The sequence below is a fragment of the Drosophila simulans genome, chromosome X, assembly GCF_016746395.2.
Source record: "Drosophila simulans strain w501 chromosome X, Prin_Dsim_3.1, whole genome shotgun sequence".
In the NCBI taxonomy this organism is placed as follows: Eukaryota; Metazoa; Arthropoda; class Insecta; order Diptera; family Drosophilidae; genus Drosophila; species Drosophila simulans.
In genome coordinates, this window is record NC_052525.2 from 4,591,317 (window position 1) to 4,609,478 (window position 18,162).

The following is an 18,162-nucleotide window of genomic DNA, read 5'->3' on the forward strand; positions in this document are numbered from 1 at the left end:
AAACGACATATCTGGCAGCTCTGCGCCAACGGCAGTGGGAAGCTTCTTCGCTCGATTTGCAACACCAATCGCTAGTTATCGCCTATCGTTTGTTTTTTGTTTTGTTGTCGCCTTGTTGTTGCCTCCGCTTGTTGTTGCTATTGGCATAGCGAGTTTGTTTTTATTGCGCACTCGAAATTGTTTTGTTATTTGCTGGCGATACGATTCGAGAAACGCTCTTCAGATGGTGCAAAATTTAGTTTAGTCCAAGTTAGTCGCTCGTTGCGTTCAAATGCAAGTGTGTTTGTGTGTGCGTGTCGTAGGTAACTGTTGAATGCAATTTGGCTATTTGGCAATTGCAGTTGCAACTTTGCAAGCTGCAACTTTGTGAATGAGAAGCGCGGCTAGAACGCAAATCACTGAGAAATGTCGCTTTTTGTGGAATATACGGAGCCCAAGTGGCGCCACCTGGATATGCGCGCGCTGTCCGTTGACGAATTTTACCTGTACCTGCGCTCGGAGTTCAGCAGCCAGACCCATCTGTACTCACTGTCCGACGAATGCTACACGGTAATAAATTGATGGCCCATGTAATCACATCGCGCAATCGGTTTCCCTTTCAATTGGCTGGCCCACTGATTCGATTTTAATTGTATTCTTTGCCGTTTTCGATTCGCAGTGTCCGTACACCAAAGTGAAAGCTCTGCCCGCTGCCGACGACGCTGCCGGCGTCGCTGAACCGTTACGTTTGAGTTCGGCGTATTCGTTGAATTTCAAAATATTCGAACACGATCAGGGTCACTATGCCTACGACAATGTGTGAGTATCACTGTACGTACAGTGGGCACTCGCGTAGAATGGCGCGGATCACAAGGTACAGTGGTCACCCGCTGAGGTCGAACGCTAGCACTTCTTTGAGTAAAGCTACATACTTCACTAATGATTACAATGGTTTATTGTGACCATGTGGGCTGTAGGCGATGGCCACTGTTCATCTTGTGATTAGCATACATGTACATGTAACTAGTTTAAGCGCAACTGCTTAGCAATATGCAATTGCACCTGTTCTCCTCCAAGTTTGTGTGACCAGCAGTTTGTCTTAAATCAATTCAATTTTCCCGCAGCTCGTCGCTCTGCTGGCTACGTCGCAGCGATCTGCAGGAATTCGGCGTCTACAACCTGACCCTGCAAGCGAATGGCACTTGTGCCTTTGCCGTGGACAAGCCGGGCGTACCAATTAATTACGGTGAGTGCCGCGTTAATCCGCAAGTGCCACTCCAGATACATATTACTTATCGCTCATACTATGATCCCCGCAGCTTTCATCGCCGTTTTCGTGCTGGTTGCCGCCCTGCTAATCGCCCTGAAGCTAGTGAGCTGCGCCTGGCGTTACTATCGCTATGACGAGGCCACCGCCGCCGCCGACAGCATCGGCGAAGCCGCTACCAAGGCTACGCAGAGGAAGCGCCTCCGCAGCCTGGACACCTTTCGCGGGTAACTGTCGTTCCGCCTGGCCAAGTCCTAAGCGTATTGTCCTTGTATTTGAAAACTAACAACGCTTTCCCATCGATCGCCACACAGCCTTTCGATTGTTCTGATGATCTTCGTGAACAGCGGTGGCGGCGGTTACGCCTGGATCGAGCATGCGGCCTGGAACGGACTGCACTTGGCCGACATCGTCTTCCCCTCGTTCCTCTGGATCATGGGCGTGTGCATACCGCTCTCCGTCAAATCGCAATTGTCGCGAGGCAGCAGCAAGGCGAGGATTTGCCTTCGCATACTGGTGCGATCGATAAAGCTGTTCGTCATCGGCCTGTGCCTCAACTCGATGAGCGGGCCGAATCTGGAGCAGCTGCGTGTCATGGGTGTGCTGCAGCGATTCGGAGTGGCCTACCTGGTAGTTGGGGTTCTTCATACGTTGTGCTGTCGCAGGGAGCCCATCAGTCCGCAAAGATCCTGGCAGCGCGCCGTCCACGATGTGTGCCTGTTTAGCGGAGAGTTGGCTGTGCTGTTGGCCCTGGTGGCCACCTATTTGGGCCTGACCTTCGGCCTACGCGTGCCTGGCTGTCCGCGCGGCTATCTGGGCCCGGGCGGCAAACACGACTACAATGCCCATCCCAAGTGCATTGGTGGCGCGGCGGGCTATGCGGACCTTCAGGTGCTGGGCAATGCGCACATCTACCAGCATCCGACGGCCAAGTACGTCTACGATTCCACAGCCTTCGATCCAGAGGGTATATTCGGTCAGTTTTTGAATTGAATGCGCGACCTGATCTAGTCTAATATCGAACCAATTGCAGGCTGCATTCTGAGCGTTGTGCAGGTGCTGCTCGGCGCCTTTGCGGGCGTAACTCTGTTGGTGCATCCCAACTATCAGTCGAGGATCCGTCGCTGGACACTACTCGCCATTCTGCTGGGCCTCATTGGCGGCGCTCTGTGTGGATTCTCGCGTGAGGGCGGCGCCATACCCGTGAACAAGAACCTCTGGTCGCTGTCCTTCGTGTGCGTCACCGTCAGCTTGGCCCTGGTAATCCTCTCGCTGATGTACTACTTCATCGACGTGCGGGAGACGTGGAGCTGGTCGGGCTATCCCTTCACCGAATGCGGCATGAATGCCATCGTGATGTACGTGGGCCACTCCGTGCTGCACAAGATGCTGCCCTGGCACTGGCGGATCGGCGAGATGAACACGCACTTCATGCTCCTGCTGGAAGCCACGTGGAACACCCTGGTCTGGGTGGGCATCGCGCTGTATCTGGACGCGCAGGAGTTCTACTACAGTGTATAGGCCACACGAGAATGCACAATCCATTCAATTGCCAAATAAATTAGACACTATCGCTGTACCAACGCAAACCAATATCAACAAAAGTAATTATAAATCAGACAAAGATAAACACACTGCGGCTTTTTTTTCAAATTTATTCATTAGTCTTTACAAAAACATCTTCTCTTAATACATAAATAATGGATTCTTTTGTAAGGCTACAATTTGTATGGTTCTGTGTGTGTGTGTGTGTCAAACTACAGGCTACCTGGGCGCTTCATTTAACTATTAACACTATTAATAATGGATACAATTTGTAAGGTTCTCATTCGCTCATTCTGTTCTCAAGGGCCCCAGTGTCCTGTAGTTGGACTCCAACAAGTCCCTCCCTTCTGCTCGACCGAAGCCGGAGCATCGAAGCCGGCGGAAGTAGCTTCCGGCGGTTAAGAAACTCCAGCGCCGGTGAAGCGGAAGGAGCGAGCTTGTTGGAGTCAAACTACAGGCTACCAGGGCGCCTCATTCAACTATTAACACTACAATAATGGATACAATTTGTAAGGTTCTGTGTGAGTGGGTGTGTTTTGCTTGGACTCATTGACTCATTCGCTCATTCTGTTCTCAAGGGCCCCAGTGTCCTGTAGTTGGACTCCAACAAGTCCCTCCCTTCTGCTCGACCGAAGCCGGAGCATCGAAGCCGGCGGAAGGAGCTTCCGGCGGTTAAGAAACTCCAGCGCCGGTGAAGCGGAAGGAGCGAGCTTGTTGGAGTCAAACTACAGGCTACCAGGGCGCCTCATTCAACTATTAACACTACAATAATGGATACAATTTGAAAGGTTCTGTGTGAGTGGGTGTGTTTTGCGTGGACTCATTCGCTCATTCTGTTCTCAAGGGCCCCAGTGTCCTGTAGTTGGACTCCAACAAGTCCCTCCCTTCTGCTCGACAGAAACCGGAGCATCGAAGCCGGCGGAAGTAGCTTCCGGCGGTTAAGAAACTCCAGCGCCGGTGAAGCGGAAGGAGCGAGCTTGTTGGAGTCAAACTACAGGCTACCAGGGCGCCTCATTCAACTATTAACACTACAATAATGGATACAATTTGTAAGGTTCTGTGTGAGTGGGTGTGTTTTGCTTGGACTCATTGACTCATTCGCTCATTCTGTTCTCAAGGGCCCCAGTGTCCTGTAGTTGGACTCCAACAAGTCCCTCCCTTCTGCTCGACCGAAGCCGGAGCATCGAAGCCGGCGGAAGTAGCTTCCGGCGGTTAAGAAACTCCAGCGCCGGTGAAGCGGAAGGAGCGAGCTTGTTGGAGTCAAACTACAGGCTACCAGGGCGCCTCATTCAACTATTAACACTACAATAATGGATACAATTTGAAAGGTTCTGTGTGAGTGGGTGTGTTTTGCGTGGACTCATTCGCTCATTCTGTTCTCAAGGGCCCCAGCGTCCTGTAGTTGGACTCCAACAAGTCCCTCCCTTCTGCTCGACCGAAGCCGGAGCATCGAAGCCGGCGGAAGGAGCTTCCGGCGGTTAAGAAACTCCAGCGCCGGTGAAGCGGAAGGAGCGAGCTTGTTGGAGTCAAACTACAGGCTACCAGGGCGCCTCATTCAACTATTAACACTACAATAATGGATACAATTTGTAAGGTTCTGTGTGAGTGGGTGTGTTTTGCGTGGACTCATTCGCTCATTCTGTTCTCAAGGGCCCCAGTGTCCTGTAGTTGGACTCCAACAAGTCCCTCCCTTCTGCTCGACCGAAACCGGAGCATCGAAGCCGGCGGAAGTAGCTTCCGGCGGTTAAGAAACTCCAGCGCCGGTGAAGCGGAAGGAGCGAGCTTGTTGGAGTCAAACTACAGGCTACCAGGGCGCCTCATTCAACTATTAACACTACAATAATGGATACAATTTGAAAGGTTCTGTGTGAGTGGGTGTGTTTTGCGTGGACTCATTCGCTCATTCTGTTCTCAAGGGCCCCAGCGTCCTGTAGTTGGACTCCAACAAGTCCCTCCCTTCTGCTCGACCGAAGCCGGAGCATCGAAGCCGGCGGAAGTAGCTTCCGGCGGTTAAGAAACTCCAGCGCCGGTGAAGCGGAAGGAGCGAGCTTGTTGGAGTCAAACTACAGGCTACCAGGGCGCCTCATTCAACTATTAACACTACAATAATGGATACAATTTGAAAGGTTCTGTGTGAGTGGGTGTGTTTTGCGTGGACTCATTCGCTCATTCTGTTCTCAAGGGCCCCAGCGTCCTGTAGTTGGACTCCAACAAGTCCCTCCCTTCTGCTCGACCGAAGCCGGAGCATCGAAGCCGGCGGAAGTAGCTTCCGGCGGTTAAGAAACTCCAGCGCCGGTGAAGCGGAAGGAGCGAGCTTGTTGGAGTCAAACTACAGGCTACCAGGGCGCCTCATTCAACTATTAACACTACAATAATGGATACAATTTGAAAGGTTCTGTGTGAGTGGGTGTGTTTTGCGTGGACTCATTCGCTCATTCTGTTCTCAAGGGCCCCAGCGTCCTGTAGTTGGACTCCAACAAGTCCCTCCCTTCTGCTCGACCGAAGCCGGAGCATCGAAGCCGGCGGAAGTAGCTTCCGGCGGTTAAGAAACTCCAGCGCCGGTGAAGCGGAAGGAGCGAGCTTGTTGGAGTCAAACTACAGGCTACCAGGGCGCCTCATTCAACTATTAACACTACAATAATGGATACAATTTGTAAGGTTCTGTGTGAGTGGGTGTGTTTTGCGTGGACTCAGAAGAATGAGCGAATTCTGTTTTGAAGGGTCCCAGTGGCCTGTAGTTGGACACAAAATAATGGTTACAATTTGTGTGGTTCTGTGTGTGTGTATTTGGGAGTGTGTTTTGCGTGGACTCATTCGCCCATTCTGTAGTTCAGTGTCCTAGTCTAGGCTAAAGTAACGTTTAGGCTAAGGTGTTCCTTGAAATGTTAAATATTACTCTTGAATGATATGGGACCGCGGCTAAGGAAGGGAGCTTGGCTTTCGGGCGCCGTTAAATAGCTTAGTGTATAACAAACGTAACAGGGTGGTTATTAAATTCCCTGCGAGACGCTAGACATCTCCTATCTATCTCTCTCTCTTTCGTGTTTAATCGCCTATACGATTTTGGCTTGTGGAGGGGGAGGAGCAGGTGGCTCCTGAGTCAGAGTCGCGGTATTCACCTCGTTTGACGACGCTGGTCCCACAAATTTGGCTGGCTTCAGCAGGATAATCTTGGGATTTGGCACCGTTACCTTTTTGCCCACCGATGACGGCGTTATAGTCACCGTGCTGGGCGCAATTGCGTTCATGGCAGCTGTTTGATTGCTGGCTGCCAACGAGGAGGCTGGCACAATGGTGGTCACTCCGTTCTCATGCTGAATGCTGCTGGTGCTATTGAATATAGCACGCATTTTATTGCTGTTGCCCTGAGATCCGCCAAGTACGTTGATTTTGAGTGGGGTTGCTCCTATCGATGGAGCACCGGCTCCGGCTCCGGTTGCGGCTGCGATTCCGGCTTCTCGTTGCTGCACAATTCGTGCCGTAAACTCGTTGCCCGCCAGCATCAGATTCTGAGACTGTCCAGCCAGAGGCAGGCCGCTGACTAGGATTAGCTGCACCCTGCCACCCGTGGTTCCACGCAGTTTGCACTCGTCCTGCTGAATATATTTAACGAAAAAAAATATAGGAATTAGTCAAATGCTCTGCATATATCATGCAAATAAGAAACACGTACCGTTGGTGGGCTGACCGACTTGCGCTCTAGCACATGCTCATCGAATCCCGAATCCGAGGAATTGTCGTTGAACTTGGTGGCCACCGAGGACGAGGTGGAGCAGTTGGACAAGGAGGACAGCGACGAGGGCGAGGCAGCGCCCACAGAGACCACTTGGCCCTGGGCCTGCGACTGTGGTTGCATATGGACGGTGGGCTTGAGGATCAGGGACAGAGTGGAATGTGGCTTCGGCGACAGTGGTTGGCCGATCGTTTCAGTCTTGCTCATTGGAATTGGACTTATGCTATGGATTTCACCTTGCGGAAATGACCCCGATTGTCGCTTGCAGAATAAATGATGCTTCTTAAGTGGCCCAATCGTTGGCACCTTGCTTTGAACTTGAGTGGTGAGTGGCGATGAGTTGGTCGTGGGGGTTGGAGTTGCATTTACCGCCTCCGCCTGCTGCTGTTGCAGCTGAAGTTGCATCTGCTGGTGGCGTATGCGCTGGTGCTTCGCACACGGTTTGTACAGCTCCGGATCGATGATGTAGTGAATGCTGCCGAGGGATAAGCTCTGGAAGACCACACCGCAACAGACCTCCAGGCGAACGAGATCACTTTCCTCGAAGAAGGGGATATTGTCGACGGCCCGACGATTCTTTTGTGGCGCCAGCTGACGACGTCGGTAGCTGCCGGTTAACTTCGAGCGTTTGTTGTTGTGCTCCTTCGATTCGTTGGCAGTGGCCAGTGCGGCAGCCGCTGTTCGCTTGCGCGTTTGATATGGTGCATTTGCCGGCAGCATATGTTCATCATCGTAGCTCTCGTTCGAATCGCTCTGCTGATGATCCGAGGTGGGTGAAGTGCTGCTAGGTCGATTGACAGTACTAGTTGATAATGATAATGATGATGATGGTGATAATGATGATGATAACGATGATGTTGATTTTGATGATGATCTTGCTGCTGCTTCAGTCGCCGCTCTCTCCTTACTCTTGCGGTTCTTCTTGAAGATCTTGGCGAACTTCTCGGGCAGGAATGAGTTGCCACTGCCATTGGCGGCCCTGCTCTTCGCGTCTGCGTTGTCGCGCTTCTTCTGTTTGGCCATGGACTTGGTGCCGGGTCCAGCACGGGCATCCACCACCTGCAATGTGCGCAAAGCGAGAGAAAGCGGGTTAGTATTTTTTTTGTTTTACATAGGCATTAATACTTACATGACCCCAGTGACGCTTACTACCTATGGGTAGTCGCTTGTAGCGCTTGACCAAAAGGACGCAGGCGTTGCAGATTTCGCCATTTCGCGGCTCATTAAGATTGAAGCATTGCATCGACTCCTTTTCGTACTTCCGGGAAGCGGTGAACCGCGAGCTGCTCGACTTGGCCCGGCAAATGCAACATCCATCCGCAGAGCGGTAGACGCGTGGCTTATGAAAATTGAACATGGCTTGTTATTGGACTATGTTTCTGGTTCTGATATTTGGGTTTTCAATTTTCCGTGGAGATTTCACAATTTACGATGACGTTATTTTCCTCTTCTTTCTTCTTTTTTTACCCTTTTGATTCTTTTTCTTTTTCTTTTTTGACGCTTTTTATGTTTTTCCTTTTTTTTTGACGCTTTTTATGTTTTTCCTTTTTTTTTGACGCTTTCAATGTTTTCTTTTTTTTTTTTTTGTTTGACGCTTTTAGTGTTTTTTGCTTTCCTTGCTTGATGTTTGTTCTTTGTATTGGAAAGTGTTTTGAGTGGCAGATTTGGGTTTCTGTGTTTGGTGTGTGCTGCGGCGGTGTTCACTAAAGTTGTGCTAGTGTTATTTGTGCTCGCTTTTTCCGTTTTCCCCCGTTGTTCTGAGCGCGTGCATTGCCAACATCCATTGTCCAGGCTTCACTGTAGCTGGCTGCATTTGTGCTGAAAAGTAAAAAAGCAAAATTAGCGAATGTTGGGTAATTTTCAAACGTCAAGTGTTGACTAACGTCGGCAATACGCGGTATTACAAATTTAACAAGTGCTGAACAGCTGTTGGAACAGTGTTGAAATGCGCTCAAACTGACAACATGTTATTGCATTTATGCATATATGCACATGTATGCTTCAAGTTCACAAACCAAAATGACAGCAAAACGTTTAATCATTTTAAATATTCACCACATTAAGCGCGGCGGAGCGACAACAAATGGTAATGCTCACATATCTTATCAGCTGAACGTAGCAAGTGGTTTGGGTTTATTTCCAGGGCAGTGCTAATTAAATTTAACAAACATGTTTAGAGTTCAAAAAAAAAAAAAAAAAAAAACATATCAACAACGGCGGACCAATGAGAGGTGTGCGAGCGAGATAGCTAGCTAAGCCACGCGCGCGCTCCCAACACACACAAACGCAACATATTTCGTGTTGCCGGCAACACTTCCATATACGAGCATACACACAAACACGCGCATATGCATGTGTGCGTGAGGATGCGAGTGCAATTTTTTGGCTGTTTTTCTGGTGGAAGGAGACACTCGATAAACAAAGTGCTATGCGCTCTTTCGCTGCATTTGCAGAAGTATGCGTCTTACTACTACTCCCCCTCTCACACACCACGCGCAAGAAGAAGAAAACGAGAGCCGCTCTTTCTGCCGCTACAACTGCTTCTTCTTCTTCCAGATGCGTTTATATTTGTATTTCTTTATTTCGATTGCTTGCATTTTTTGGGGACACTGATTTCTTTTAAAATTTGAAAGGTCACTTTCGTTGCCTTTGGGAGTGTGTGTGTGTGTTTCATGCACAGGACGTATGTTTAAATATACACGCACGCAATTCACTAGATAATTTATTTTAAAATGAAGTGCAAATGCGTCTCAATAATGCGTCTTTTCTAATATTAACACGTTATGCCACGAATTCATTTAAATTTACCTTAAATGAACAGACACTTTTATTAGCAACAATTTAAATCACTTTTTTTTTTATATTTTTCAAATTTAAAGGAAACAGAGAAGAAGAACAACAACACGTCCGGACGCTATGAACACAAAGGCAAAATGACGAAACTGACGAAAATCAACTAGAGGTGGGAAAACAGCGATGCCAACATCGATGTCAAACATCGATATTTTCGAAGAATCACAAACATCGGTTTTTTTTCGAGCAATCATCGTATAAATTGTAAGTACAAATTAATTTTGCATATCTTCTAATACAATTATTATTAGCACATTGCAATTTTTTGTGACTTGCTTGTGGTGTTGGGTGGCGTCGTGGAACACGTGGATAAACTCCCGAACATTCCACGTGCGTATAAATTCGTATTTCTTTACTTCGTTTGAGGGGACACTGATTTCTTTTAAAATTTGCTAAGTCACTTTCGTTGCATTTGCAAGTGTGTGTGTGTGCACCGGCTGTATGTTTATATATATATATATATATATGAAATGAAGTGCAAATGCGTCTAAATTCTGCTTCTTTTCTAATATTAACACGTTATGGCATGAATTTAATTATATTTACCTTAAATGAACAGACACTTTTATTGCTATTTTATTAGCAACAATTTATTTCACTTTGTTTTTTGATATTTTTGAATTTGAAGGAAAACGGAGGAGAAAAACTAAAACACGTGCGCACGCTAGAAACCCCAAGGGCCAACTGGCGAATCTGACGAAAATCGACTAGAGGTGGAGAAAAATTGATGCCAACATCGATGTCAAACATCGATATTTTCGAAGAATCACAAACATCGGTTTGTTTTTTCGAGGAATCATCGTATAAATTGTAAGTACAAATTAATTTTGCATATCTTCTAATACAATTATTATTAGCACATTGCAAATTTATTGTGACTTGCTTGTGGTGTTGGGTGGCGTCGTGGAACACGTGGATAAACTCCCGAACATTCCACGTGCGTATAAAATCGTATTTCTTTACTTCGTTTGAGGGGACACTGATTTCTTTTAAAATTTGCTAAGTCACTTTCGTTGCATTTGCAAGTGTGTGTGTGTGCACCGGCTGTATGTTTATATATATATATATATATATGAAATGAAGTGCAAATGCGTCTAAATTCTGCTTCTTTTCTAATATTAACACGTTATGGCATGAATTTAATTATATTTACCTTAAATGAACAGACACTTTTATTGCTATTTTATTAGCAACAATTTATTTCACTTTGTTTTTTGATATTTTTGAATTTAAAGGAAAACGGAGGAGAAAAACTAAAACACGTGCGCACGCTAGAAACCCCAAGGGCCAACTGGCGAAACTGACGAAAATCGACTAGAGGTGGAGAAAAATTGATGCCAACATCGATGTCAAACATCGATATTTTCGAAGAATCACAAACATCGGTTTGTTTTTTCGAGGAATCATCGTATAAATTGTAAGTACAAATTAATTTTGCATATCTTCTAATACAATTATTATTAGCACATTGCAAATTTATTGTGACTAGCTTTTGGTGTTGGGTGGCGTCGTGGAACACGTGGATAAACTCCCGAACATTCCACGTGCGTATAAAATCGTATTTCTTTACTTCGTTTGAGGGGACACTGATTTCTTTTAAAATTTGCTAAGTCACTTTCGTTGCATTTGCAAGTGTGTGTGTGTGCACCGGCTGTATGTTTATATATATATATATATATATATATGAAATGAAGTGCAAATGCGTCTAAATTCTGCTTCTTTTCTAATATTAACACGTTATGGCATGAATTTAATTATATTTACCTTAAATGAACAGACACTTTTATTGCTATTTTATTAGCAACAATTTATTTCACTTTGTTTTTTGATATTTTTGAATTTAAAGGAAAACGGAGGAGAAAAACTAAAACACGTGCGCACGCTAGAAACCCCAAGGGCCAACTGGCGAAACTGACGAAAATCGACTAGAGGTGGAGAAAAATTGATGCCAACATCGATGTCAAACATCGATATTTTCGAAGAATCACAAACATCGGTTTGTTTTTTCGAGGAATCATCGTATAAATTGTAAGTACAAATTAATTTTGCATATCTTCTAATACAATTATTATTAGCACATTGCAAATTTATTGTGACTTGCTTGTGGTGTTGGGTGGCGTCGTGGAACACGTGGATAAACTCCCGAACATTCCACGTGCGTATAAAATCGTATTTCTTTACTTCGTTTGAGGGGACACTGATTTCTTTTAAAATTTGCTAAGTCACTTTCGTTGCATTTGCAAGTGTGTGTGTGTGCACCGGCTGTATGTTCATATATATATACATATGAAATGAAGTGCAAATGCGTCTAACTTCTGCTTCTTTTCTAATATTAACACGTTATGGCATGAATTTAATTATATTTACCTTAAATGAACAGACACTTTTATTGCTATTTTATTAGCAACAATTTATTTCACTTTGTTTTTTGATATTTTTGAATTTGAAGGAAAACGGAGGAGAAAAACTAAAACACGTGCGCACGCTAGAAACCCCAAGGGCCAACTGGCGAAACTGACGAAAATCGACTAGAGGTGGAGAAAAATTGATGCCAACATCGATGTCAAACATCGATATTTTCGAAGAATCACAAACATCGGTTTGTTTTTTCGAGGAATCATCGTATAAATTGTAAGTACAAATTAATTTTGCATATCTTCTAATACAATTATTATTAGCACATTGCAAATTTATTGTGACTTGCTTGTGGTGTTGGGTGGCGTCGTGGAACACGTGGATAAACTCCCGAACATTCCACGTGCGTATAAAATCGTATTTCTTTACTTCGTTTGAGGGGACACTGATTTCTTTTAAAATTTGCTAAGTCACTTTCGTTGCATTTGCAAGTGTGTGTGTGTGCACCGGCTGTATGTTTATATATATATATATATATATGAAATGAAGTGCAAATGCGTCTAAATTCTGCTTCTTTTCTAATATTAACACGTTATGGCATGAATTTAATTATATTTACCTTAAATGAACAGACACTTTTATTGCTATTTTATTAGCAACAATTTATTTCACTTTGTTTTTTGATATTTTTGAATTTAAAGGAAAACGGAGGAGAAAAACTAAAACACGTGCGCACGCTAGAAACCCCAAGGGCCAACTGGCGAAACTGACGAAAATCGACTAGAGGTGGAGAAAAATTGATGCCAACATCGATGTCAAACATCGATATTTTCGAAGAATCACAAACATCGGTTTGTTTTTTCGAGGAATCATCGTATAAATTGTAAGAACAAATTAATTTTGCATATCTTCTAATACAATTATTATTAGCACATTGCAAATTTATTGTGACTAGCTTGTGGTGTTGGGTGGCGTCGTGGAACACGTGGATAAACTCCCGAACATTCCACGTGCGTATAAAATCGTATTTCTTTACTTCGTTTGAGGGGACACTGATTTCTTTTAAAATTTGCTAAGTCACTTTCGTTGCATTTGCAAGTGTGTGTGTGTGCACCGGCTGTATGTTTATATATATATATATATATATATATATGAAATGAAGTGCAAATGCGTCTAAATTCTGCTTCTTTTCTAATATTAACACGTTATGGCATGAATTTAATTATATTTACCTTAAATGAACAGACACTTTTATTGCTATTTTATTAGCAACAATTTATTTCACTTTGTTTTTTGATATTTTTGAATTTGAAGGAAAACGGAGGAGAAAAACTAAAACACGTGCGCACGCTAGAAACCCCAAGGGCCAACTGGCGAAACTGACGAAAATCGACTAGAGGTGGAGAAAAATTGATGCCAACATCGATGTCAAACATCGATATTTTCGAAGAATCACAAACATCGGTTTGTTTTTTCGAGGAATCATCGTATAAATTGTAAGTACAAATTAATTTTGCATATCTTCTAATACAATTATTATTAGCACATTGCAAATTTATTGTGACTTGCTTGTGGTGTTGGGTGGCGTCGTGGAACACGTGGATAAACTCCCGAACATTCCACGTGCGTATAAAATCGTATTTCTTTACTTCGTTTGAGGGGACACTGATTTCTTTTAAAATTTGCTAAGTCACTTTCGTTGCATTTGCAAGTGTGTGTGTGTGCACCGGCTGTATGTTCATATATATATACATATGAAATGAAGTGCAAATGCGTCTAACTTCTGCTTCTTTTCTAATATTAACACGTTATGGCATGAATTTAATTATATTTACCTTAAATGAACAGACACTTTTATTGCTATTTTATTAGCAACAATTTATTTCACTTTGTTTTTTGATATTTTTGGATTTGAAGGAAAACGGAGGAGAAAAACTAAAACACGTGCGCACGCTAGAAACCCCAAGGGCCAACTGGCGAAACTGACGAAAATCGACTAGAGGTGGAGAAAAATTGATGTCAATATCGATGTCAAACATCGATATTTTCGAAGAATCACAAACATCGGTTTGTTTTTTCGAGGAATCATCGTATAATTTGTAAGTACAAATTAATTTTGCATATCTTCTAATACAATTATTATTAGCACATTGCAAATTTATTGTGACTTGCTTGTGGTGTTGGGTGGCGTCGTGGAACACGTGGATAAACTCCCGAACATTCCACGTGCGTATAAAATCGTATTTCTTTACTTCGTTTGAGGGGACACTGATTTCTTTTAAAATTTGCTAAGTCACTTTCGTTGCATTTGCAAGTGTGTGTGTGTGCACCGGCTGTATGTTCATATATATATACATATGAAATGAAGTGCAAATGCGTCTAACTTCTGCTTCTTTTCTAATATTAACACGTTATGGCATCATCGATATTTTGATATTTTTGAATTTGAAGGAAAACGGAGGAGAAAAACTAAAACACGTGCGCACGCTAGAAACCCCAAGGGCCAACTGGCGAAACTGACGAAAATCGACTAGAGGTGGAGAAAAATTGATGCCAACATCGATGTCAAACATCGATATTTTCGAAGAATCACAAACATCGGTTTGTTTTTTCGAGGAATCATCGTATAATTTGTAAGTACAAATTAATTTTGCATATCTTCTAATACAATTATTATTAGCACATTGCAAATTTATTGTGACTTGCTTGTGGTGTTGGGTGGCGTCGTGGAACACGTGGATAAACTCCCGAACATTCCACGTGCGTATAAAATCGTATTTCTTTACTTCGTTTGAGGGGACACTGATTTCTTTTAAAATTTGCTAAGTCACTTTCGTTGCATTTGCAAGTGTGTGTGTGTGCACCGGCTGTATGTTCATATATATATATATATATATGAAATGAAGTGCAAATGCGTCTAAATTCTGCTTCTTTTCTAATATTAACACGTTATGGCATGAATTTAATTATATTTACCTTAAATGAACAGACACTTTTATTGCTATTTTATTAGCAACAATTTATTTCACTTTGTTTTTTGATATTTTTGAATTTGAAGGAAAACGGAGGAGAAAAACTAAAACACGTGCGCACGCTAGAAACCCCAAGGGCCAACTGGCGAAACTGACGAAAATCGACTAGAGGTGGAGAAAAATTGATGCCAACATCGATGTCAAACATCGATATTTTCGAAGAATCACAAACATCGGTTTGTTTTTTCGAGGAATCATCGTATAAATTGTAAGTACAAATTAATTTATCATATTTTCTAATAAAATTATTAATAGCACATTGCAAATTTATTGGGACTTGTTAGTGGTGTTGGCTGGCGTCGTGGAACACGTGGATAAACTCCCGAACATTCCACGTGCGTATAAAATCGTATTTCTTTACTTCGTTTGAGGGGACACTGATTTCTTTTAAAATTTGCTAAGTCACTTTCGTTGCATTTGCAAGTGTGTGTGTGTGCACCGGCTGTATGTTTATATATATATATATATATATGAAATGAAGTGCAAATGCGTCTAAATTCTGCTTCTTTTCTAATATTAACACGTTATGGCATGAATTTAATTATATTTACCTTAAATGAACAGACACTTTTATTGCTATTTTATTAGCAACAATTTATTTCACTTTGTTTTTTGATATTTTTGGATTTGAAGGAAAACGGAGGAGAAAAACTAAAACACGTGCGCACGCTAGAAACCCCAAGGGCCAACTGGCGAAACTGACGAAAATCGACTAGAGGTGGAGAAAAATTGATGTCAATATCGATGTCAAACATCGATATTTTCGAAGAATCACAAACATCGGTTTGTTTTTTCGAGGAATCATCGTATAATTTGTAAGTACAAATTAATTTTGCATATCTTCTAATACAATTATTATTAGCACATTGCAAATTTATTGTGACTTGCTTGTGGTGTTGGGTGGCGTCGTGGAACACGTGGATAAACTCCCGAACATTCCACGTGCGTATAAAATCGTATTTCTTTACTTCGTTTGAGGGGACACTGATTTCTTTTAAAATTTGCTAAGTCACTTTCGTTGCATTTGCAAGTGTGTGTGTGTGCACCGGCTGTATGTTCATATATATATACATATGAAATGAAGTGCAAATGCGTCTAACTTCTGCTTCTTTTCTAATATTAACACGTTATGGCATGAATTTAATTATATTTACCTTAAATGAACAGACATTTTTATTGCTATTTTATTAGCAACAATTTATTTCACTTTGTTTTTTTATATTTTTGAATTTGAAGGAAAACGGAGGAGAAAAACTAAAACACGTGCGCACGCTAGAAACCCCAAGGGCCAACTGGCGAAACTGACGAAAATCGACTAGAGGTGGAAAAAAATTGATGTCAATATCGATGTCAAACATCGATATTTTCGAAGAATCACAAACATCGGTGTTTTTCGAGCAATCATCGTATAAATTGTAAGTACAAATTAATTTATCATATTTTCTAATACAATTATTAATAGCACATTGCAAATTTATTGGGACTTGTTAGTGGTGTTGGCTGGCGTCGTGAAAGACATGGAGAACATGGTGGAGAAACATCGATGCAAACATCTCTAAAATCAACGCATGTACGAAATGGTGTACAAGGAGAATGCAGTGATAACGCGAGCAGCTGAGCATTGCCGTCTCGCTCGCACGCGTGCGGTGCGTGTGTACGTGAGAAAGCGCACAGCAAAGGCAACAGCGAAAAATTCCGGTTGTGAAAAAGGGAGAAAGAAAAAAGCGTTTGTTACAACCAGGGGCGTTAGAAAAGGGTTGTGCCAATGTAGACAAATAAATAGCAAAACGGTAGATTGCATATATTGTTAAATCCCCTGAATATAAAATCGTAATACGCCACTGTTTATAACAGAAGCAGAAGTTCGCTGCCGGCAGGGTTGCCACCTGACTGCAACTTTAAATGAATGCGAATTAAGCAATACATATGATTTGCAAATAATAAGCGCAACAATTATAACACGCTCTTTTGTTGATATTCTTTGTTTGCACTGCGACTGATAAAGATAAAGCTGAAAACGTGCCGCGCAGCTGTTGCGGCTTCTCATATCTATTTATAGCGTTTTTATTGCAGCACAGCACCCACACGCTTTTGTTTCGCTCTTCTTCATCCCCCATTACTACTATTTCCATCTCATACGTGACTAGGCACGCATAACATGGGAAGTGGTAACACTGCTGCACAGTGCTTAACAACACTAAGTGTTCTGCTCGATGTGGTTGATGTTTCGCTTGCATTTTTCTTCTTTTACGTTATCATTCGGCGAAAGTTGCCGAAAAAAAGAGGCCCCACCATGTTTTACATTTACAGATGCACACAAGTGTGTGCGTAAGGCGGTCTACGTGCCGAATTAAAGCAACATAAAAGGCCCCTGAATAAACTAGGTCGCTGCTCGTTGTTGTTATTGCTATCAAAAAAAAATATGCAAGCCGCTAATGTGTGTAAATGGAATTGTAAGCGAGTGTGCTTGTATGCGTGCAAGGGACGCCTGCCGCTTCCTCTTCTTCGACTTGCCAAACAACAACGAGCGAAATTGAGCGTGAAAACAGAGGAAACGCAAAGATAGATATTGTATGTAAACATGCGTATTTAACAGCGGCTGACCTTGTTTTCATTTGAGCCTAACAAGCAACGGAAAGTGAAAGACTTTGATTGGAATTCTCATAAGAATGTGAAACAGGTTTCGCTCTCATAACGGTATCTGCATACATACACACACAGATGAGGCGTAATAGCAAGGCAAAAACAAGAAAAAGCCGGAAAAAGAAAGTAATAAGGCAGAAAATGTTTAGTTTATATTTCTTGACCGAGAAAGAGAGAGAGAGATGGAGACGTAGAGAGTGACTGTTAAGTAATAGGTTTGCAGAGAAAGCGCGCGCAAAAGATACAAGAAATAAAACACATTTACATGTATTGTGTGCTACTTATTGATGTCGCTATTTTCTGGTATTTTCCGCACAATTGCCGCAGTTTCTGAGCGCTTTTGACATTGGAAGAGTTCAAGCGGCTTTTGTTTTACGAATTCGATTTAAACTCATTTTCGATTTGCGAAGGTCAACAGCAAAACAAAATGAAGCCGACTGCACGCACACGAACGCAATATTTACACAGATACATTCACCGCCGTTGCTTGTTGTCTTGTTGCTCCTTAAATATGTTACTTGTGCATATCAAATATTACTTGCAATCTTTACCTTTGTAGAGCCGCTCGATTTTACAACTATTATTTATCACGCTTTATTTTCACTATATACTGCACTTTATCGCTTCCTTTTTACTTTTGATTGCTACTGACATCGAATTGACGTGCTGCTAGTGACTGCATGTTAACGGCTAACAGCTTTAGCAATCTATCGATTAATGCTGTTAACGCTACAGCTGATTAACAGAATTATTGA

General features: G+C 42.9%; 2 protein-coding genes and 1 long non-coding RNA gene across 9 annotated transcripts; 2 read left to right on the plus strand and 1 right to left on the minus strand.

Annotated features, from left to right (window-relative positions):
• Positions 1 to 89: 89 nt before the first annotated feature.
• Positions 90 to 2,876, plus strand: LOC6725138 (heparan-alpha-glucosaminide N-acetyltransferase). Its single transcript, XM_016173429.2, has 6 exons — positions 90 to 549; positions 659 to 798; positions 1,104 to 1,225; positions 1,299 to 1,473; positions 1,561 to 2,222; positions 2,280 to 2,876. Exons 1-6 carry the CDS (start codon positions 406 to 408, stop codon positions 2,765 to 2,767), a joined length of 1,731 nt encoding a protein of 576 aa, XP_016038109.1. The 5' UTR covers positions 90 to 405; the 3' UTR covers positions 2,768 to 2,876.
• A 106-nt stretch (positions 2,877 to 2,982) lies between these two features.
• On the minus strand, positions 2,983 to 18,130 carry LOC27208067. 6 transcript variants are annotated; one of them, XM_002106129.4, is made up of 4 exons: positions 17,959 to 18,130; positions 7,654 to 8,342; positions 6,465 to 7,583; positions 2,983 to 6,384 (listed from the first exon to the last, which is right to left on the minus strand). In XM_002106129.4, exons 2-4 carry the CDS (start codon positions 7,879 to 7,881, stop codon positions 5,845 to 5,847), a joined length of 1,887 nt encoding a protein of 628 aa, XP_002106165.1. In that variant the 5' UTR covers positions 7,882 to 8,342; positions 17,959 to 18,130; the 3' UTR covers positions 2,983 to 5,844. The 6 variants fall into 6 exon arrangements, with proteins under 6 accessions (XP_002106165.1, XP_039153320.1, XP_039153323.1 ...); XM_039297386.2 differs by having other exon boundaries at positions 2,983 to 6,387; XM_039297389.2 differs by lacking the exon at positions 17,959 to 18,130 and adding an exon at positions 15,919 to 16,007 and having other exon boundaries at positions 2,983 to 6,387.
• On the plus strand, positions 9,446 to 16,557 carry LOC27207727. 2 transcript variants are annotated; one of them, XR_006542088.1, is made up of 13 exons: positions 9,446 to 9,581; positions 10,006 to 10,187; positions 10,613 to 10,794; positions 11,224 to 11,405; positions 11,827 to 12,008; positions 12,434 to 12,615; positions 13,047 to 13,228; positions 13,650 to 13,831; positions 14,184 to 14,365; positions 14,791 to 14,972; positions 15,398 to 15,579; positions 16,001 to 16,179; positions 16,256 to 16,557. It is a non-coding gene; the product is annotated as an uncharacterized LOC27207727 (long non-coding RNA). The 2 variants fall into 2 exon arrangements; XR_006542089.1 differs by lacking the exons at positions 15,398 to 15,579; positions 16,001 to 16,179.
• Positions 18,131 to 18,162: the final 32 nt, after the last annotated feature.